We start from the raw sequence: 22,551 nt of genomic DNA on the forward strand, positions 1-22,551 counted from the left end.
ATTTGTGAACACTCCAGCCAGCTGAGCCACGGATAACTTGAGGACACGACCGACAATCCCGTCAGGACCAGTGCGTTCCCCTGTCTGAAGCACTTCTGCACATCCTCCTCAGACACCAAAGTATGTATAGTTTGGAGACAGTGGAAATGAAAAAGAAACAGGAGGTTGCGCTGAAGATAGACAGAAAGATAATTAAATCAGAGGGACATCCGAAAAGGAAATTATGTAACCACATAATTTCTTTAGGGATTAATAAAGTTTTCTGATTCTGAGAGAGGCAAGGCTGAGAAGATTTAGACTTGTGTAGGGAAGGAACAATGGATATACTGGACAAAAGATGTTGAAGATGGAGCTGCCAGGCAAGAGGAAAAGAGGAAGGATCCTAAAAAGGCAGCAGATCTGCTGCAGCGGCCCCTGTAGAGAGCAGTAAGTTTTCCTAACTGTACTTGTTATGTAAAAGTATATGCGGAAAATTAAAGTCAAAAGTAGAAGAACCACGCAGTTCATGTAGTAGTTTCAGTTTCAAACAGGAAAGGTCTTTTTCTGTTGTTTGGCGATCAATGAAGTTTTTTAGTGATGTAATTATTTTTTTTAATGTGTTATTTATTTATTTGTTTATTTAGACAATGTTTAAAACGCCTGGATGAGGCGCCTGCTGAGTGCCGATACTAGCTTTACTTTTGCTAAAATACCGATCGGACTAAACATATGTTTTTGAAACGTTTATGAAAATTATGACGGACAAAGTTCACGGAACGACTTTCCACAGGGCTTTGCTCCGGCATTACGGTTAGCGTACCGGTCCATCAACACTTCCGGTCCATCAACACTTCCGGTCCGACCTTTTTCTCCCTCCGCCCCGGTGCCGTTTCACTTTGCGGCCCACGTGCGGCGTTAATTCGGGTTTTTAGCTTAAAAAAACCAAGTAAAAGTTTGGACCAAATGGCGTCGTCTTTCGAGCAGATGAGGGCGAACGTGGGGAAGCTTCTCAGAGGAATCGACAGGTACAAAGAACAACAGCAGACCGAGCTAACAGCTTAGCCTGGTTGCTAATATCGCAAGCTAACGTTTGGTGCAGTGAGTCAGTGGTGGCTAGCCCATACAGGGCAGCTTGATGCCTCATTAAACGAGTTTTATTGTTGGTTAATTACACCAACATTATATTAAAGAAATAATAAGTCAGAGTTAACAAATATTGGATAAAATATGTTTAATGTTCGTGTTGGATTTATACAGCTGCTAGCATTAGCCGGGTTTGCGCCATTGAACTGTAGACAATTTGTATTGGTGAGAAACCCTGGCTTCTGCGGTATATTGTTGTTTACTCATTTTCATTAGATGGACATTAACGGTTCATTCAGGTTAAAAGCGGTGATCAAAGATATTTCACACAAAGGAAGTCATTTACTGCATGAATAGGATTGTTTTCATCAGCCCAGGGTTCATTTTCTGCTTTCACACAGAAAATTAACCATTTACGCAGCTGTTGTCACCTGAGGCTCAACTGGTGGACCTTTCCACCGTCTATGATTTGAAATGATCACTAATTTGTAATCATAATACCTTACTAACCCAAGACAATTGCTTTGTTATAGAGCAGGGGTCGGTGTCCCTGCAGGTTTTAGATCTCACCCTGGGTCAACACACCTGAATCACATGATTAGTTCATTACCAGGCCTCTGGAGAACTTCAAGACATGTTGAGGAGGTCATTTATCCATTTAAATCAGCTGTGATGGATCAAGGACACATGTAAAACCTGCAGGGACACCGGCCCTCGTGGACTGGGATTGGGGACCCCTGTTATAGAGGCCCAGTTAAGATATAAACGTGAAAGACAGGAAATTGTAAACGCTATATTTAAAAAAAACAAGGGAAAAAGTAAGGTGCAAATAAGATATGGCGATTTAAGAAAGCCCAGATGTCATAAGGAGGAGACGTAAAGTTTGTTGGCCACAGGTGGGAAGGATTTCTCATGGTGTTCTGTGCTGGATTATCTTTTGCTAAATGTGCTCCTGTTGCTTTCCAGTTTGAACGGAGGACCTGCGAATATTTGTCCAGTAGTGTCTGAATTTCGCTAGCCACGCTGTCTGGCATACAGTGCTGCAGACACACACTCTGTGGTTTCAACTATCCAGGGAAGCATGCAGCTGAGCCCAGTTACTTGATATCAAGTACGGTTGGTTTGATGGTTTTGAAGGCACTGAAAAAGTAAAAAAAAAAAACAATACACAAAAACTCTCACAATGCTTGCTAGCTTTGTAGACCTGTTTGAGCAGGTAGAGACTGTCGTCCTCGTCTGGGCTGGTAGATAAACTGCAGAGGGATCCATCCGTGGGCTGATCACGTGCCGGGGCTGGTCTAGGATGAATATCTCCAGAGTATTCATAATAGACAATATCAGGGCCACTGGGATGGCATGACCTCTTCCACAGCATGGGAACCCAATGTAGAATCAGGGTTATCCTGAAGATGTAGTGCAACTCTCGACAAACATATTTTAAGCTTATAAGCACATAAATGAAAAAAAAAGCACTGAAACATTTGCTTTTATTTATGGATAATAATCTCATCTCCCCTCACAGGTACAACCCAGAAAACCTTGCAACGCTGGAGCGCTACGTGGAGACGCAAGCGAGAGAAAATGCCTACGACCTGGAAGCAAACCTTGCTGTGCTCAAGCTGTAAGTTACATAAGTTACCCAAACAGCAGCTATTCGACTTTAAGACACTGGATTTTTTTAAATTTATAAATAAAGGGAAAAATGTAATGATAGGGGGAAAAAAAATAGGTGGAGGAAGTTTTATCCAATAGGGGAGTCAAGCCCTGACTATGGCCTGATTCTGATCATAAAACAAAGGCAGCTCAGTCTCTGCCAGCCTGCCTCTACTGCTGGATGTCGGCTCCAGGAAGCAGCAGATTTTCCTTCGGTAGGAAAGAAAGCGACTTTTACACACTGCTAAAAATATTACCGACTCTAAATAATTTGGGGACAGAGGCAGCTCTTAGGAATATACCAGAATGGTCTTTATTTGATTTACCTGTTGGATACCTTGATGTTTGAGTGGTGATGACTCTAATCTTGACATCTGTGCAGGTACCAGTTTAATCCAGCATACTTCCAGACTCAAGTGACCTCACAGATTCTGCTGAAGGCGCTGACCAACCTGCCACACACCGACTTCACACTCTGCAAGTGCATGATCGACCAGACACATGTATCCTTTTGGTGCTTTTTCTCTGAGCGTTGCATTCTGGGAGATTTATATGTGACAGGTTCTCTGAATGTGTGTGTGTGTGCAGATTGGAGTTATGGAAACTTTAAGAAGTTGATTAGAAGTTCATACTTCTGTCCCACTTTGGACAGACATCTTTTTTTTTTTTTTTTTTTTTGCTGAGTATGAATATTAATCCTTTTACACTGCTGCAGTAGAAATATCTCCATTGTGCCTGATGGAGGTCCACCTCCTGTTATATCCAATGTAATCCTCAGTGAATTGAGCTAACCAGCTAAAATAATTATTTCCTCCCATTCTAGACAAAGTTGAAATAGTATTGATATGTTGTCTGAATTCCACGTCCATGCAGGTCATTAACAATGTGAAATCAGAATTTTCTGTAGGTGTTAAATGTTTGTTGTTATAAATTACTGGAAGAAAAAAAATATCTGTGCCAAAAAGATTAAAAGCACTATGAGTTATTATTTATTTTAGATGCAACCCCCCCCCACACACACACACACACACACACATACACACGCGCACACACACACACACACACACATACACACACACACACACACACACACACACACACACACACACACACAGTATTCAGCTCCATGGGGCCCTGTTCATGGTGGAGTACCTCGAGAGCGCTCCCTTTGGAACAGGAAGTCTATCGAGTGGCAGTTCTTGCTTATATCAGAAATTCTCTGATTAAGGCTGTATTGGTGGTGTTAGAGAATCTTTGTGCAGGGCTGTGTATAAACAGATCAGGGTGGTGCTGGTGGCGGAGCTTGGCTCTGTGTTGGGGTCAGGGGGGCATTTCCTTGACTACTGTGTCGCAGCAGGAGGAGCGGCCCATCAGACAGATCCTCTATCTGGGGAACCTGCTGGAGACGTGCCACTTCCAGAGCTTCTGGGTACGAAACTCACACTAAACCACATGCACATAACTCTGCATCCATGTAAGAGAAACACAATAAAACCTCAACAGGGCCATCAGCTGAAGGGCTGTGCTGAGGACACATGGTTTCCAGAAACTATTAGTATGGCCTTTTTTCTCAAGCAACAAAGTAGCTCGTAGAATTCAGCTTTTAGGCTGTTTTCTGCTTCTTTTTTTTTTAGCTTCTCCTTTCCCAGCAGGAGCAGCAGAGTTCAAAGGGCAAGTCAAAGTGGTTGGTCCAGACGCTAGCGTGCGTTGATTGGTTGACCATAGAAACAAGATAAGATAAGATAACCTTTATTAGTCCCACACGTGGGAAATTTGTTTTGTCAAGCTCTCAATGTTAGCATTTTAAAAAAAAAATGGAATGAAAAATGTGGACACACATTAAAAATTGTGTCCCGTCCTCCTGCTTCTACTTAAAATTGACATTAATCACCAAAACGGATCTCCGACCTGCCGGAGTCATCGGTGCTCATCTTTCCCTCAAACCTCGCCTGCTGCTGTTCCCTTCGTTTTAGTGTGAACTGAATGAATGAATTGTGTCCTAATCTTTCTTAAGTAGTTTGTTTTCGGCCCAACTTGCTCTTTGAATGAAGTATTCTGCTTCTATTTGTCGAAATGCTTTTGAAGCACATTTAAAAACAATTTTTATTATCATTTTAATCCTAATTGCCTTTCAGGACATTCCTGATTTCTGTGTTGCGATTTTTCTGGTTTTCTCGTGCTGATGTTTGTTTCCTCTCCTCTCTGTCCCGTCCCGTCCTGGACAGACGAGTCTAGAGGAGAACAGAGAGCTCATCGATGGCATTACTGGTTTTGAGGACTCTGTGCGCAAGTGTGAGTATCGTCCTCTGACTCAGCACGTTGGGCAGCACGCCACTACACTGAACACAAACAGCTGGTTTAATTGAACAACCTCAGACACAGACACGCCCACACAGTGCAGTGATGCAAATTCTGAGAATAAACCACATGAAACTGTTTGAACATGATAAAAACTCGAATGTTTTCTGTTTAGTTATCTGCCATGTTGTGGGCATCACCTACCAGACCATCGATCGCCGCTTACTGGCCGAGATGCTCGGAGACCCGCTGGGTAAGACCTTTGACACACACGTGTAAAAACCTGGCAGATGGCTCAGTGCAATCAACCTTTGATATTTAAAGACTATAAGTTGTTTTGACTGTGTGACACGTAACAACGCGCATCTGTTAAATCAGCAGCTACAGAAGCTTCTAATGGGCACAGCTCAACATAAATCGGCCGTCTTTAAAGTAAAGCGGACGATTGGACTCCATGTTGGTGGTAAATCTGTGTGAACCTCTGTTTTCTGTATGTGCAGACACGCAGGTGAAGGTGTGGATGAACAAGTACGGCTGGACGGAGAACGAGGATGGACAGATCTTCATCTTCAACCAGGAGGAGAGCGTCAAGCCCAAGAACATCGTGGAGAAGATCGACTTTGAGAGTGAGTGTTGCTGCTGCGCGTATTAGTGCTGAGAAGTCACAGCTAATCAAAAAAACCCACCGAGAGTCAAACCACTCGAACGCCGCATTGTTCTAACTACTTGTGTTGTTTTACAAAAGCAAAATCGCCGGGGTTGTAATTAAAAAAAATGTTTTTTTTAGAGAGGGATCTCATTTGTATCAGCATAAAATCCATTTGTTTATTCTGTTAAGTAAGACTCATTACTGTAAGACAATGCACGCCACCACCCCCTCGTAGGCCTGGCAAACCCGGGTCCTTGCAGGTCTTTTGTGTTTTATTTGTTTCACTGTGACTGGAAGTGAAGTCAGAGATTTCATATTCATGCCTCATTTCCTTCTCTTTTCCCTGCTCTCCCTTTGTTTTCCTTTTGCAGGTGTATCCAGCATCATGGCCACATCTCAGTGATGGAAACGCATAAATACACTCACACACAAACAACCACACGCAGCAGTTAGGATGGAGTCAGACAGGTCATTAGTTTTCATAATCACAAGTTTTCTCAATAAAAGTAATTTATCATTTCCAGCCTGTCTGCGTTTGCTTCTTGATTGATTGATTTTTGATCTGTTCTCCTAAACGGTATCAGGGCGTTGGCTGAGAGCTGTTGGGAAGCCTTAAGGAGTCTTAAAGCTGCTACTTAGTCATCCTGTGGTGAAGGTGTTGTAATTTTAGGTTTGCTGTGTGTTGAGTGTGTGATGGTGTAAGAGGAAGTTGGGTGACTTATTGTTCACCCGCTCAGCAGCTTTGTGTTCTACACAGAGGTTTCCTCATCACTACTAAAATCTCAAATTCATGGGTGAGAAATGCAATTTGTTAGTCTAAAGTTAGAGTGCATCAAGGACCACTGATAACATTACAGTCTGTAAAATATGTCAGTCACCTTTTGGTTTGTAAAGTTCCCGTTATAAAGCCTCAAGTGGGGTTTTATTGATGTCACCATCTTAGATTAGATGAAACTTTAATCCCTCGGGTGGGTTCCTCCAAGAAATTCGGTTTCCAATAGCACAGCACCGACAGAAGTTACACATATCGTTAGCTTCATAGCATAAGTGCCTAAGTCATTGACTTAGTCAAATGACTTAGGCAATTATGCTATGAAGCTAACGATATGTAACTACAGAGACGTATATAAATACTGCGTATACAAAAGGGATAAATAGGAATAAGAATACAAGGGAATTGCACATTTCAAGTATTGTGAGTAACTTTAATAATAGTCTTTAACATGGTGTGAGAAGTCATTTACAAAATAAGAGTCAGTGTCAGTTAATAATATTTGCAAGGAGTAAATGGCCCATAAAGATATCTGGAAAGTGTTAACTAAGGTCAAAGGTTAAGTGAGCACAATTTCACATTTTCTGCAGATATCTAAACAGTCTAGGCTGCTTTTCCCACTTTCAGGAGGCGCCCCCTGCTGGTAGATAAGGTGTAAGGCACTTGAGTTTTAACTTCACAGTCTGTGGCAAAATTTGTAAGATTTGTAACAGTTACTGGAATTGGACACTAGTTTTCACACGCGTGTGTATTGGTAATGCTCCTGTGGCCTCTCCACTGAGGAAATCCTGGAAACCTTCAGCGGGTTTTCCGCCTTTACTGACTGAACACATCTGGGACTGTCTCACGCAACGCAATAAAAACCCTCCGGGACTGTTTTTCCCGCCCAGGTGAGCATCTACCTGGGCGGATTTATCAGGGGGCGTGGCTTATCTGTGCACCTTATAAACAGGAAAGAGCGCTGAAAGTCAGGTAGAGCACGGTTAATGTTCGCCATGAGAAAGTCTTTGAGTGTATCGTCTGACAGCTCCCTGCCGCCGCCGGAGGACGATGTGGACTCGGTGTGCTCCGACGAGCTAATGGGCTCGCAGTCCCGCCGCTGGCTGGCGGAAATTCTGAGCGGGGGCATACCGCCGGAGAGCGGCGAAGTGAGCCCGGCGAGCGGGCTGTTCGTGGACTTTAACTTCCCCATGGGAGAGCTGGAGATGCAGCCCGGGGTCAAGTGGAAGCGACCAAAGGTAACTACGAAAGGGAGAACAAACCCGTAACAGCTGCGTAACGTAAATGCATAAAAAACTCCCACAGAGTAAATACTGCAGTATCGAGCTCTCTTCATTTACATATCACACACACACACATATGTATGCGCATTCTTCTTCAGCACATTTCAAAAGGTAAGTGTGCTTTCTGCTCCACAGCTAATAGTCACTTTGCAGATTACAGATGTTGCACATACGCACAGTGACACCATCCTGCAGGGCAGTAAAAGACCAACACAAGTAGCGTAAGCTGCTCTAATAAAATAGTAACGGATTTCAAATAATAGATAAACACAGGCTAGTTTGCACTGCCCGAGTGTTTTCAGGTGTCACGCAGACACAACAACAGTACACGATGCAGTTTTGAAGTGCTTTACTTGTATTTCAATTTCATGCTGCCTACAATTAAGTATTAGTACAGCGTGATGCGTGTAGCTGGTTGTTCAGAGTTCTTTAAAACCAGCAGCTCTCTTCTTCCTTCGGTAATAATGTTGTAATCTCTGTGTATGTCTACATTATGTGCTTGAAGTTGTCTGGTAGTAAAACTCCTTTGCTCCTGCCACCACAGAGAAACAGAAGGATAATCTTTTAACATTTTACATCATTGTGCACATTTTGACTTTAGAGTTTCATATCTGGGATCTTCGCGTGTTTTGCATGTGAATTTTTATCTGTTGTGCTGCACCACAAATGTTTTACTTATTAACTTTTAAATATGTAAATATATACATACAGTAAAAAAAAATGGTATATTGAGAAAGCGTTCCTCCTTTGGCGAGGATGAAAAAGCTGAACGTAATGATTTATTCCTTTTCTTCTAGACATCTGTTAGACTGTTAAAAAGTTTCATGTTTTTGATGCGATATTGTGAATAAAAGAGTTGAAATACAGTAAAACACACAATATTACAAAGCTTCAAAATAAACTCCCACAGAGCTCCATGGGTTAAGTTAGGAAGTGAAGTGAAAGCCTTTGTCATTATACTGGTATAATGAGATTTAAAACGGCTCCATAAAGGTGCACATGTGCTTAACACATTATAAAAAAAAAATACAATAATATAACTATACACGTAATATAAATACACTGCACTGGGTGACACAGACAGACAGCCAGAGAATGATGATACAGTCAGTGCAAATTAGTTTTGTGCATGTTTTGAGTTGAGTATGGTGATGGCTTTGGGGAAGAAGCTATCCCCGAGTCTGTTTGTTCTGGCCCGTATGGATCTGAAGCACCTGCCAGAGGGGAGTAGGTTAAAAAGATGGTAACCGGGGTGGCTGATGTCCTTCAAGATGTTTCTGGCCCTGCTGAGACAACGGGAGTTATAGATGGCAGACAAAGAGGGCAGGGGACAGCCACTGATTTTTTTTTTGCTACGTTTACCACCCTCTGTAATCTCTTCCTGCCTGCCTCTGTGCAGCTGGCGTGCCACACTGTCACTGCATAGGTCAGCAGGCTCTCGATGGTGGATCTATAGAAGGTCACCAGCAGTGGGGTGTTTAGTTGCTCCTTCCTGAGCACCCTTAGAAGTGTAGCCACTGCTTGGGCCTTCTTGACTAGCACCGTGGCGTTAACTGACCAGGAGAGGTCTGCAGAGATGTGGACACCAAGGAGTTTGAAGGATTCCACTCGCTCTACAAATTCACCGTTGATGTGCAGAGGGGCAGGGGCAGCTCTCTTCCGCCTGAAGTCCAGGATGAGTTCCTTGGTCTTGGTGATGTTAAGTGCCAGGTTGTTTACTGCACCCAGCTTCAGGACCTCATTTCCCCCTGTGACCAGTACTGTGTGTGATGCTGTAATTATCATTACAGAGTAACAGTCACATTTACACAATAAAGGCTGTATTTATACTGATTAAAATACTTTTAAGAGCAGCTGAGGTCACTTTGAGAACACCTGGATGGTTTTTTAAATACCAGGTAAAGGCAGATGGACAATAACTAACACCACATGTTATAACAGGACGATTCCACTCAGCGGGTCGAATTGCAGTTTCAAATTACACTTAATTTCACACTTATTTAAGTCGTTATTTTGTTTCTCTGAGTCTCTGTGGCTTTCTTTTACCTTTAACATTAAAAACTCACCTGGTAAAAATCAAAATTCTGGTGGATCTCTGTGAATCACTGTTACCAGTTACAGCCTTGTGCCAGATGTGAACCAGTGGTTTTTTTGCCCTGTAGTGTCCGAGTTGGTCAACTGGAGAGTTACAATCAGTGCGTGACAGAGTCATATTTGCAAGGGTGTGTTTCAGAAAGGCTCCACAGAGATAAAATGAAGGCAACCCAAACCCTGCAGGGCAACAGGAGGGAAACAAAGACAAGGCTCAGTGTTGTCCTTTAGTTCTATATTATCCTGCATCCGCTCGCTTTGCTTCTCTTCTTTCTGACTTGAGGGCTGGGCAGGATGCAGGGTGGGTGAGATTAAATCTGCTGCTAAACTCTGTGTTGGCTAAATATGTAAAATATGCAACTAAGGTATCTGAACAGGAAACAAAGAATGCAGCCTTTCTGTTCACTTGCTTTAATAGAATATAATGTACGGTATATACTATAGTTTGGCAGGTTTGTTTTATATTTGCTAATATATGTAAGATAAAACAAAATAACACGCATGTTCACGTTACACCGGTTAAGGCGCTCGTTAAAGTGATGGCTCACATTTCTGTCTTCACATGCAGAGTACTAATTTTGAGCATGTAACTTCTTGTTTCATGGTTTTATAACTCAGATCATAGAGCTTCATGGTTCTAATGATTGACACTGATGAGATAATCACATCATCTCAGTGACTGATTGAGAGGTTTTGCATGTACCACGCTGGCTGAAGTTCAGTTTGACGATAGAGAGATTTCCCCTCCTTGCGGGAGCCTGGATAGCTCAGTCGGTAGAGCATCAGACTTTTAATCTGAGGGTCCAGGGTTCAAGTCCCTGTTCAGGCGATGTTGCTTTTAATCTGTTATAACACTGTCAAAGGGCCTGTTGTACCAATGGATTTACTGAGTTTATCTGAAGATGGTTGAACAGAAAAGATATCAAACAGCTAACTAAGCAAACACTTAACTCCTGTGTCATTCAAGTCTTTAGGACAAACATCGACCCGTAGTTACATTTTTGCAGCATTGCATTAAAATTGAGTTCCGGTTGTGGCATAAGTTACAAAGTAGATCTGACACAGAGGTATAATTCAGGTGTATAGCATCACACCAACCTTTGCCTTAACTGGAGGCACTTCTTTCAGAGTATCATGGAAACGCTCTTGACACATTAAAACTTGTTCACCTAAAAACATTCCCTTTGGCCAGTTTCTGGGTGTGTTCCATGTCTAGAAATAGATTTTATTTAGGTTTTCATGCTTAAAGCAGTGTAGTATTCATTAAGATTGAGTCACTGAGTTCCTATAGATAGATCACGGAGTCTGTACTGACTGTTATTGTACAAACTGTATCTACACAAGGCTTACTGCCTGAATGGAGCACGCAGGATGCAGTGGGCACAAACTTGCTTTCTGTAAATTCCCTCACATGGAATCAGAAACAGAACTTCCTGCTGCTGCTGACTCAAAAGACTTCAGATGGCAGTGAAAAGAAAAATGTCAGAAGTTCTTTGTCTTTGGTCCAAACAGGAAGAGCTGGAAGCACCACAGAGGTAAAAGGACAGAGGTTTAAAGTCTGATCCAGTGTTTGCAAGAATAAAACAAAGCTGAATCCATAAATGTTAAATATTTGAAATAGGATATAAAGTGAACTTTTCCTTCAGGTATTACTCATCTTCATATTCTATGTATTCAGTGTAACCTGAAGTGTAGGCTAATATAACAGCAAACGGTATGTTAGCAAACTTCCTGGAGTGCGTCATCCACAGCTGCAACATGTCTCTTTCATTTATCGCTGTTTGCATCTAAATACCAAGAAAACTGTTCAGCAGTGTGAAGTTCGATGTGTCTGTTTACAAAATCCTATAACCTGTATAGACTGATGCAAACTAAAGAAGACAGTTAAAGGCAGACATTTCTGAATGGGCAGGCTGTGAATTAGTACAACACACACTGATTTAGGGAGAAGGACACATGTCACAGGAACACCATCACAAAGAGAGTTGTCCTTCCTCTTACGCTGCATTAAGCCAGTGTTGACAGAATGAGGCCATAAATCCTGCATCGCTCCCTCCTAAATCGAACCTCTGAGTACTTACCTCAGAGACGCTTGTCACTCGTGTGTTCACCATCGTAGTTTGACACCTCACTGTCCAGGAAATCCATAGAAATCCTGTAACTGTGGACTCTTTACCACAGACATATGGATTAGACACATAATGTTACTCAATTAATTCAAGTTTACTTTTAAAGCACTTTTAATTTTATTCCCATCATGCAAAAAGTAAAAAACAAACAAACAAACAAATACAACATACAAGTGCATGTAAGATTAGAAGGTTTTGCACATTAAAAAAATGAATGCTATAAGTGTTTAAAAAAATTCTATGTAGTAAGAGTAGAGGGCAGGTGTATGGGAGATGGAGGTTAGCTCAGTAGAAGCAACAGAATTCCTGTGTATGAATGAGATGTAAGAGTGAAGCTGCAAAGATCAGAGGTAGTGAAGATGAGTCAGCCATCCAAAGCAATGCATACAGCACAAGAAGAGAGTGCAGACAGGGTGGAGTGGGAGAAGATGAGTGGGGGTGATTCGTAACAGTATGATAGCAGCAAGAATCAAAGGGAAGGTTTCAAAGATGCCAGTGAGACCTGCTGTGAGGAATGGTTTGAAGAAGGTGACGGTCATGAAACGAGAAGCTGAGCTGAAGCTTTTAAGATTTTGACTGGGAGTGAGCAGGATGGACAGGATTAGAAATGAGTATATTATCCACACATTTATCTCATATCGTTAGCTCTTGATATCAAAGCCAACACGTAGTTACATTAACAGCTAATCATTTCAACTGCTAATATCCACATTTTTAGGTAAGAATTTGAACTGTTCCACTAACCATTAGAGCCTGAGCAGCTCTGTAGAAAAGCATCAGCCTTTTGATCCTGGGTTCAAGTTCCTGTTCATGCTTTGGGGTTTAAAAATGTAAAGTATGCTGTCTTTGCTGTGTTGTACCACACAGGTTACTTCAAGAACACGGTGCTCTATAGCTTTCACTCATAAAAAGGTGCCCATAGTTTTTTTTTCACTGATTCCACCATTAATGTCATAATCAGGGGGGATTCTCTCATATCTGTTAACTATGTGCAACCTAGATAAGTGTAAACGTAGCAAACGTTGGTGCCACACACATTTTTGAAGACTGCATATGCTGGTGAATACACAGACAGTTTTTCAAAGTGTTTGTACTGATAACAAGTCATAACTCTTTGCAATCTGAGCAAGTCCAAGTATGCGGAATGACTCGAGTCGCCACTAGAGGAAGTTGTGGGGACGTCATAGATCTCGGGTTATAATAAAAGTTGCTTCTTATCTTATCTCAGTTACTTTGTAATTGTCACACGAATGATCATTATTTATAAAAATTTGATACATTTTATTTATGCACCTTTAAACATTATATCATGATAAACACTGAACATTGGTGAAACTAATGTCAGTCTTCCTGTCTGACTCGGAGTCACACATCCGGCAGTGTGCCAAGTTTGTGCCACAATGTTCTGATGGATGAACTTTTATCTGCCTCTCCCTTTGGCTCTGCAGACAAGTCAGATCAAGTTTATTTGCGTTCATCTTCCTGCTCTTTCTTGTCTTTGTTTCAACCAATCATTGCTCTGTTTCCAGGAACTCTGTTCATCACCTCAGTTCATAGTAGATGGCGCAACGAGGCTGGATGTTTGCCAGGGGAAACTCAGTAAGTAGAGATCTCCTGTACTACTTAGTTGTATAAGCTAAGTATTTTCAGTTCAAGTGGACCTATTCTGCTCATTTCCACCACCTTTTCATTCTTGGACTCCACCAGAGCAGCTTTGCATGATTTGCTGTTCAGTCTAATCCTTCGCGTTGCCCACCGTCAAAAATAAGCTGCTATAGCTTATTTCTGACAGCCCTTGAACCCCAGGAGTGCACTGATGTGGTCACCAGAGCTGGCCCCACCCATTCAACATAGCACTACTGATTCCAGGAAATGCCCTGCAGCGTGTTTTACAGGCCTCCTAGAAATGCTAAGTCTGTTTTTGACAGGAGGGAGGGCAGGAGTCGGATAAAGACACAGCACAGATCCAGTCTGGATAAACAACCTCGTGCTGATGTTGATACTATTGTCCTGATTCAATTCAGTTCAGTTTAATTTTATTTATATAGTACCAAATCATAATAACAGTTGCCTCAAGGCACTTTATATTGTAAGGTAAAAACTCACTACAATAACACAGCAGAGAACTCCAACAAACACTCGACCCCCTATGAGCAAGAGCTTTGGCGACAGTGGGAAGGAAAAACTCCCTTTTAGCAGGAAGAATCCTCCAGCAAAACCAGGCTGTTCTGCTGGAAGATTATGTGTATAAACACATAATAAGTGGAAAATGTGACTAAAAAAAGAAATCCTCCAGCAGCCTACACCCTCAAACCAAGTTTTAAGACTAGTCTTAAACGTAGAGAAGATCAAAGAGATGCTGGAACCTCTCCCAGCTGACACTGGGTCACTTTGGAGGGTGGGAGGGGTGCACCCTGGAAAGAGTTCAGGGCCATTGAAACTGTGTATATCTCTGTTGCAGTACTTGCACTGGTGACTGGGTAAAATTAACTGAGCTGAGTGGCATCAAGGACAAAACAAATCGTATACAGTAGCTACATCAGATTGAGAACCTCAGGTCTTTTCTGTTCCTTCCACACAGGTGGGTCTGTGTCACACCCTGAAGACCAGGTTCCTCCTTCCTCAAATACAACAGTGCAAACAGCTCTCTGTATATGCTGTATGTCAGCGTTGAATAGCTGTTACACCCAGCACATAAAGGTTTAATGGAGACTGTAGGTGAAAGATGGTGCACAGCTTGAAGTGATTTAAAATGGAAAGAGGACCATCCAGCATTGTGCACTGAAGCTTTAAATGATGTCATGACCTACTTCATTCTTTTCCAGGTGACTGCTGGTTACTTTCGGCTATAGCGTCTCTCTCCATGAATCAATCGCTGCTCAAGAAGGTTGTGCCTCTGGGCCAGAGCTTCCAAGATGGATACAGTGGTTGCTTCACTTTCAGGGTACAAAAGCTCTGTTTAATATGCAGTTATCTTCTTCAAGTGAATTCTCAGCCTAAATCAGATGATATTCTCTCTCTCTTTCTCTCGCTGTGTAGTTCTGGCAGTATGGTCAGTGGGAGGAGGTACGGATCGATGACCTGCTGCCCACTGTGGACAACAATCTGATCTTCCTCAGCTCCCCAGAAAGACAAGAGTTCTGGAGCGCCCTGCTGGAGAAAGCCTACGCCAAGTGAGTCCCAGTCAGCCGCTGTCTAGGTGTTCATGTCTCACTGCACATTTCAGCCTCTCTGATAGACATTTGGTCTTCTTTTGCCTGTTACATAACCCCAAATCCATATTCCATATCCATACGTTTCACCTAAACCCCTTAATTTTATCCAAAATTTTAGCATCATACTATGAATCTTTCCTGAGTTCCAGGTCTTTCAGGTTCAAGTTTTCCCACCATTTCTGAGCCCTTCATAAGTATAGGAGATAATGACATGACAGCATGTGTTTTTCTGCTAATCACTGCTAGAAGATCAGCCTGGTGTCGTAATGTTAATAAAAAGGGAGAGCGTTCATATGCTGTAAGCTGCCACCTATCCCACACGGTGATATGACTAGGGATGGGTATTGATAAGATTTTCACGATTCCGATTCCATTTTCGATTCTGTTTAACGATTCGATTCTTTATCGATTCTCTTATCGATTCTTTTTAAAAAAGGAGAACACTAAGGTCGATTAGCTTAGAACTTTGTTTTATATCTTCTCTTTGAACAAGATAGAAATTTAGGAGTAACATGGCCTTACAAACCCAACAGTGAGATCTTAAGAGATCCAGCCTACGGCTCTTCAATGGGTCACGGGGTCCCCAGGAAAAATAATTGTAAATGTAAAATAATAAAATAAATATTCTTCTGTAGCAATAACACATGAATATCCAGTAATGTCCCTGCCTACAATTAAACACATTCACTTACTGAAAATCATCTGCTGTGGCAAACGGGTGCAAGCCTTTGACCACAAACTGAGTCACTGCTCGGTGACATTCGTCTATCCTGGCCTGAAAGGAGACGCTACCGGTAGACTGCAGCGAGAACTGCCAGCATCTGAGCCAGACTCTGTCTGTCTCATCATGGTCACTAAACGCACAGTAATGGCAGGTTTTGTAATAAGGCAGATCGCGCTAACATAATATGCACTGTTAGTTGATTATTTACCTGCCGCATTAACGGGAGAGGACGTGCAAACGTTACCGCTGCTGCTGGGTTGAGATTCACGAGTCCGGAGCGGAATTAAAAACACGACATTCATTTAAGGTCATCACGTGTTTTGTGAGCAAATGCTTTTGCATATTCGCAGTGTTTCCTCCCTTAAATGAAATATCTACTTTGCAAGTATTGCAAGTTGCCCTGTTGTGATCCGTTCTCGTAAAGTATAACCAAACTTTTGAGCGTTTGAGCCGCCGTGTTTCCTGCCAGGTAAATGACGCTCCGCAACGTGGTGACGTCATTCGGGGCAACTGGAATCGATAAGGGAATCTTTTGCAAAAATGGCAAACACTTCCAAGGAATTGAAACAGTGGGAACCGGTTCTCAACAAGAACCGGTTTTTGATACCCATCCCTAGATATGACGCTTGAAGAATCACCCAAACTATACTTTTTGAACGTCTTGATGCATTCTCAATCATCCAGGAAAGTAAATCTCCAAAAGCTGATTCTGTGGACGTAGCGTTTTGTGGGAGAAACGTTTCGTCACTCATCCAGGTGACTTCTTCAGTCTCAGCTGACTGCAAGTTTCCAACCATATAAACAGTACATTTGCATAATGACTGAAACCAGCACACTGAAGGAACAATGGGCTGGGAGGTCAGTTTCTTAATCTTAATTATGCAAATTCTCATGACCATTGATCAACAACCACTGATCAATGGCCATGAGTCCCATTCACAGAGAGTTGGGGAATGGCTGCAATCACAGGTACGCTACGTCCAGATGAACAGAATCAACTTTTGGAGATATACTTTTTGAAGTTTTGTCCAGTGAATTATCAGATACAAGACAAAACATGAAGGGTACGGGTGCTTATTTCTGTTCCTGTGTGTGATGTTATATCCCATGCTGCTGATGCTGAAAACTGAATTTAGAGGAAATAAAAAATATGTTGTTTTTTTTACATAGTGCCATGCGGAGTGAACATTTTCCAGATTTTGTTGCATTTATATGGAAAAAAATAAATATGACTATATAGCAGCAAGAGAAATGATACAACAAATAAACATGTAAACATGCTGAAATGGGTAAATAGTAACTAACAGCCAGTGTCTGTGTTTTAAAAGATTCTAAATTTCAGCGTCTGTTCCTACTCAGAGTATTGTGGATAATTTGAGCATCTGTTCTTCACACTTTAAGAACAAGTAGTTGATAAGTGAGTGAAAAAGTGGGCATAACAATGATAAGGATAATAATAATATCTCAAACATTAAATGTCCCATTGTTCAAACCTTTCCTGGGCAGATTTGTTAGTCAGAGTTCAGTTAGAAAGACAAATTCAGGAGATCTTTAGAAAACCGTTCAGAAAACCTCTGATATTTCCCTTTCTGTCCCAGGTTGAAGGGTGGCTACCGAGCTCTGGACATGGGCTTCCCTCATGAGGCCATGGTGGATATGACGGGCGGGGTGACAGAGGTTTTACAGGTGGCCTCACTTCCCAGAGACTTGCCGACCTTCCTCAGACACCTGCTGGTCAGAGGAGCACTCATCAACTGTGCCAACTGCCAGGTACCGTAAGAACCTGTGAGGGATGATTTAGATCTGAACCTGTTGGGAAACACGGAGGCGTTCCTGCACTCATTTATGAGTCATATTGTTTGTTTTCCTTCTGTCCTCGCTGTGGTTGGTTGGCTTTTCCCCCCTCCAGGGTCCTCTGGAGCACAGGAATGAACTGGGAATCATGTTTAGACATGCCTACGCTCTGACTGCAGTGGATAAGGTAACTGTCACTGAACACGGCCAAGAAATGTTCATAAGTCCTAATTACACATAAATACAGATGTGAACCTCAAAAGCAGGACAAATTAAATGCAGTGTTTCTGTATCTTAAGTAGAAATCTAAATGACTCACAGCTGCTCTTCACTGCACTCTCACCTGATTTGCCTCCTCTCCTGCCAGGTGAGGACGACACTCGGCACTGAATATCTGGTGCGAATCCTCAACCCTTGGGGCAACACAGAGTGGGAGGGGCCCTGGAGTGACTTCAAAGGGTATGAAGATCATCCAATGAGCAGTGCTGAATAAAACTTACTCTAAATTTAAATCCTTTCAGTCAACTCAAAAATGGCATCAGAAGAAGAAGTAGCTGGTAATGCATAGGAGGAAGTGAGGGGAGTGAATGGGCTAATCGCAGTAATCGTGGGCCATCGTGCAGAGCACAGATCACAGTTTCTTGTGGTTCGTGGTTTTTATTACTGTTGTCTAAAGTCAAATGTGAGATTAAAATTGAGTGTCTTGTGAAAAAAAAGACACTGAACAAAGGGAAGTACAAAAACACAGAAAATAACATAAAAACATCTTAAGGCTGTGAGAAAATTGGAAAAAATAGTTAAATAATCTTAAAATAATTTATGCGTTTGCACTGATCTCATAGCTCAATTTACTGCCTCTTTAATCTGAATCCATGAGGTCACATACAAACCAAAATGTCACCTTACTAACTCCCCTTCTTGAGTACATACTTCACACATTTACAGCACGTTTACAAACCTGTGTTTGCAGTCAAGAGTGGAAAACGGTGAGCATCGAGGAGCAGAAACGACTCGGCAGAGTCAGACAGGAGGACGGAGAGTTCTGGTGAGTTTATCGTAATGTCATACCAGCGACTGTCACACAACTTTTATGGGGCCCCCCTGTGGCTGTTCCTGCTCATTACAGGGTAGATACTCAGCAGGGATGAATGAAACGGTGACAACGATGATTAAAACGACACCAATAGTTCCACACAGAGCAGATGAGATGATTGCAGTGAAGAAACCAAATGTGTCTTTGTTTTTGAACTTGGATGTGCCAATGCTATTCAAACACATTAAGTATTTACAGACGAAGGAAATCTGTTTGGCCATTCGCTCTGTTCCTCTCTCTCTCTGTCAGGATGTCGGTGTCGGACTTCCGACAGAACTTCGAGGTGATGGAGGTCTGTCACCTGACGGAGGCTCTCGGTGAACCAGGCTCCAGCATGTTGCCTTTGAGCTGCATTATGCATCATGGCAACTGGGCGCCAAATATCACAGCAGGAGGCTCTCCTCAAGGAGGTAAGACGGGTGATGACGTGTGTCAAATGTTTTGTGCCTCACTCTTAACTCTGAACCGCACAAGCCCAGCAGCTGGTTTTAAAACTGGAGATAAAGCTGGGATATTTAAAACTAGACAGAAGTCCACCTCAACTGTCACAACTGAATTTAAGAGTAGGGGCCAATCAGGCGAACAGTTAGTTTCATGTGTTAATTAGTCACTATTAGTCTTAATCTTTGCGTTTGCTGGCAGTGATCAGAGAGTCTTTAAAAGAGCCACGCCTGAACAGGGACTTGAACCCTGGACCCTCAGATTAAAAGTCTGATGCTCTACCGACTGAGCTATCCAGGCTCTGAATGTTGTGTAGTGCACTCTGATTTTAGCATCAAATATGACGAAAAATACAAGAACAATGTTTTAATATTTCTTGCAGCCGACACAAAGGAATAGGAATACAGTCTCTCCTGAGAGTCAATTTTAACTGATGCTCACCAGGGAAAGACCAAAACTTTAGCGCCTCCTGCTGCCTGTGGACAGATTCCTCAGGCATCTTCCAGAAATGGTCACACTCTTTTCTGCACAATTTTTCAGTAGGTGCAGTTTTTTTTCTTGTTGTCTAGAAAATACAATACTAGTCAAAAGTTTTAGAACACCCCAATTTTTCCAGTTATCTATTGTAATTCAAGTTGTTCAAGTCCAACGAATAGCTTGAAATGGCACAAAGGTAAGTGGTGAACTGCCAGAGATTTAAAAAAGGTAAGGTTACCCAAAACTAAAAAAAGGAATTTCAGAATTATACAAAAAGGGCTTTTTGTATAAACCACATACCATAGTATTATACAGAATAAGACAAAGAGACTTGCCTGGGCCATGAAACACCGCTGTGAGAGGCACCCTGAACCAAAACAGCTACCACAGCATTCTGCAGCGCCATGCAGTACCCTCTGGTATGCGCCTAGTTGGTCAGGGGTTCATCCTACAGCGGGATAATGACCCAAAACATAATCCAAGCTATGCCAGAACTCTTGAAAACACGGAGTGTCCAGCACAGTCCTCCATACTTAAACCTCATCGAGCTGGTTTGGGATGAACTGGACAGAAGAGTGAAAGCAAAGCAACCTACAAGGTCCACATTTATGGGAACTTCTGCAACAAACAGATTGATTTCTATTGTAGAAAGAAAGCTACGGGTGTGTTCAGCTGTTATATCTGGTGGCTACTTAAAGGTTAGAATGCATTTTGGTCTATGAATTGATTCCATGATTTCTTTTTGAACTCCAATTGCTTATTTGTACTATGCTTTCATTTCAGAGTGCAATCAGACATTAAACGGCATAATTGCTGGAAAAATCAGGGTGTTCTCAAACTTTTGACCTGCAGTGTATTTCGTTCCAGTCTCGAGCATAAATTATCAAGATGTAAGAAGTGAAGCACCTTTGTAACTGTGAACAATGAGAGTTAAACCTGAAGTTTCCCCTCTAATCCCTCTGTGCAGCACAGGTCTCTGACACGCCTGTCTGTCTGTTCCCAGATGCAGTTTTTTTTTCTTTAATTTTATGTGACAGTCTTTGTTTCACTTGTACATTATGTGATATATTACATTTGACGTGCAGTACTCAGAAATAATCCTTGTGCTTTTGTTTGAGATCTCTGACTGTATAATGTTTATGAAGGATTCTGTAACTCAACAAGCTGAGACGAGCTTATTTGTACAGTCTTTAATAACAGAGCTGCAGTTTTACAGGTAGACCAAGTTTTGATATCAGACACTGCCAGGTAAACAGTTAGGAATATAGCCACACAGATCACACGCATGGAGTCTGGTTTTGGGTAACTGGGCTTCCCGTGATCCTGTTCTAGGTCTGTTAGCTTCTGTTTAAAGATCTTTGGACAGAGGACCAATAAATTGCACATTTGGAGGCAGTTAAATCAGGTCCAGCTTGGAACATGAAAAAAATGAATTATGAAAAGAAATGTTAAAAGTTACACACGATAGGAAAACTAACAGTGTGTTTGTGTGTGTGCAGGTTGGTTCTATCAGAACCCCCAGTTCTACTTTGTTCTGTCAAAGGCGGACCAAAACCCCGACAGCGCTCAGAAGACCTGCTCCTTCGTTTTGGCTCTGATGCAGAAACACCAGAGACGAAGAGGCATTAGTCTAGCCATCGGCCTTCACGTATACCCGGTATAGTCACGCACACGGGGTCTGGTGTTTAAATGAAAGGCATAAACGTGATAAAAGTCCTGCCCAATGGCTCTTCTCTCTTTGGACTGACTTCCTGAATAGCGCAGTAGTTGCTATTATTTTTATTCCTATATGAAGGTATTATTGCGATATTTAGTTCAGCTTGGAAGCTGCTATTTCACAGAGCAGAAAGTGAACATGGACGGTTTTATTAGATAGTTTTATTCCTCTGAAATTTCAATCGATGTGCTGTGTATTCATATTAAGGTGCTTCTTTGGAGAATGATTACAGACTGCGAGGCTGTCAGAATGACTATATTTGAAATGTCATCGGTATGAAGGCGCAAGCAGATATTTTGAGGAAATGTCTCTTGCTTAGTTTATGGCCATATGTTGGAAAGCAGGTCTTTCTTGTCAGGAGCCTGGATAGCTCAGTCGGTAGAGCATCAGACTTTTAATCTGAGGGTCCAGGGTTCAAGTCCCTGTTCAGGCGATGTTGCTTTTAATCTGTTATAACACTGTCAAAGGGCCTGTTGTACCAATGGATTTACTGAGTTTATCTGAAGATGGTTGAACAGAAAAGATATCAAACAGCTAACTAAGCAAACACTTAACTCCTGGGTCATATGTAGCTAAAAACAAAAGTTGGAAACGTTCACCTGAAGAAGTTAAGGAACCCAGTGATCAGTAGTTTATATCAAAACGTGTTACCAAGGTGACTGCTAGGTGTTGAGACTTGCCCCTAAAAGGACGTCAATAAAAGCTGAACATATTTGGTTAAACTGTTTAGATCAGAAAGCGTCTGAAAAGCTGTTAAAGTCTTTCTAAACTGTACTTGAAGCAGTAACTGTGGATGAGGAAGGGCTGGTGTAAATGAGTGTGTGCTGTCTCTCCAGGCCCATCCTAAGAATACGTACCTGTCCCGTGAGGACCTGAGCGTGCTCCGCCCAGTCCTCCACAGCCCCCAGTATGTCGCACGGCGGGAGGTTGTTCTTCGTGGCTCGCTCCCACCGGGTTGCTACATCATCATCCCCTCCACCGCCGAGCCTAATCAGCAGGGAGCCTTCCTCCTGCGGGTGCTGGCGGAGCAGGGCAACAATGCCACGTGAGTCATGGAGTTCTGTTGCCGTCTTGTTGTTGTGTAAAACCGGATGTGGAGAGCGAGGGGCGGACCAGACTGTGAAAGCATTCATGAACGGCCTGTGATCGACAA

The 22,551-nt window shown here is 42.3% G+C and overlaps 2 protein-coding genes, 1 long non-coding RNA gene and 3 other non-coding genes across 8 annotated transcripts in view; 4 read left to right on the forward strand and 2 right to left on the reverse strand.

The window, feature by feature from the left end:
* Positions 1-740: 740 nt before the first annotated feature.
* On the forward strand, positions 741-6,185 carry eif3k (eukaryotic translation initiation factor 3, subunit K). Of its 2 annotated transcripts, none has more exons than XM_026191577.2 (8): positions 741-1,004; positions 2,585-2,683; positions 3,098-3,218; positions 4,070-4,144; positions 4,941-5,007; positions 5,189-5,266; positions 5,514-5,639; positions 6,034-6,185. In XM_026191577.2, exons 1-8 carry the CDS (start codon positions 943-945, stop codon positions 6,063-6,065), a joined length of 660 nt encoding a protein of 219 aa, XP_026047362.1. In that variant the 5' UTR covers positions 741-942; the 3' UTR covers positions 6,066-6,185. The 2 variants fall into 2 exon arrangements, with proteins under 2 accessions (XP_026047362.1, XP_026047361.1); XM_026191576.2 differs by having other exon boundaries at positions 764-1,004; positions 4,067-4,144.
* A 1,143-nt stretch (positions 6,186-7,328) lies between these two features.
* Positions 7,329-22,551, forward strand: part of LOC113035821 (calpain-9) — a 32,683-nt gene continuing 17,460 nt past the window's right edge. For both annotated transcript variants that reach the window (XM_026191573.2, XM_026191574.2), the window contains exons 1-11: positions 7,329-7,672; positions 13,467-13,536; positions 14,763-14,881; positions 14,977-15,110; positions 17,475-17,646; positions 17,786-17,857; positions 18,038-18,129; positions 18,641-18,715; positions 19,013-19,173; positions 21,181-21,338; positions 22,235-22,443. In XM_026191573.2, coding sequence (XP_026047358.2) covers positions 7,421-7,672; positions 13,467-13,536; positions 14,763-14,881; positions 14,977-15,110; positions 17,475-17,646; positions 17,786-17,857; positions 18,038-18,129; positions 18,641-18,715; positions 19,013-19,173; positions 21,181-21,338; positions 22,235-22,443 — 1,514 coding nt within the window. In that variant the 5' untranslated portion in view covers positions 7,329-7,420. The remainder of the gene's footprint in view (positions 7,673-13,466; positions 13,537-14,762; positions 14,882-14,976; positions 15,111-17,474; positions 17,647-17,785; positions 17,858-18,037; positions 18,130-18,640; positions 18,716-19,012; positions 19,174-21,180; positions 21,339-22,234; positions 22,444-22,551) is intronic.
* Positions 8,639-9,988, reverse strand: LOC145420246 (uncharacterized). Its single transcript, XR_013901566.1, has 2 exons — positions 9,784-9,988; positions 8,639-9,489 (listed from the first exon to the last, which is right to left on the reverse strand). It is a non-coding gene; the product is annotated as an uncharacterized LOC145420246 (long non-coding RNA).
* Positions 10,565-10,637, forward strand: trnak-uuu (transfer RNA lysine (anticodon UUU)). The gene has a single exon. It is a non-coding gene; the product is annotated as a tRNA-Lys (tRNA).
* On the reverse strand, positions 19,432-19,504 carry trnak-uuu (transfer RNA lysine (anticodon UUU)). The gene has a single exon. It is a non-coding gene; the product is annotated as a tRNA-Lys (tRNA).
* Positions 21,759-21,831, forward strand: trnak-uuu (transfer RNA lysine (anticodon UUU)). The gene has a single exon. It is a non-coding gene; the product is annotated as a tRNA-Lys (tRNA).

This window comes from Astatotilapia calliptera, chromosome 14 (genome assembly GCF_964374335.1).
Source record: "Astatotilapia calliptera chromosome 14, fAstCal68.1, whole genome shotgun sequence".
Lineage (NCBI taxonomy): Eukaryota > Metazoa > Chordata > Actinopteri > Cichliformes > Cichlidae > Astatotilapia > Astatotilapia calliptera.

Coding starts and splice junctions, on each gene's coding strand:
- eif3k (XM_026191576.2), top strand. CDS start 943: ATGGCGTCGTCTTTCGAGCAGATGAGGGCGAACGTGGGGAAGCTTCTC. Junction 2,684..3,097: donor AACCTTGCTGTGCTCAAGCT/GTAAGTTACATA, acceptor ACATCTGTGCAG/GTACCAGTTTAATCCAGCAT. Junction 5,640..6,033: donor GGAGAAGATCGACTTTGAGA/GTGAGTGTTGCT, acceptor TTCCTTTTGCAG/GTGTATCCAGCATCATGGCC.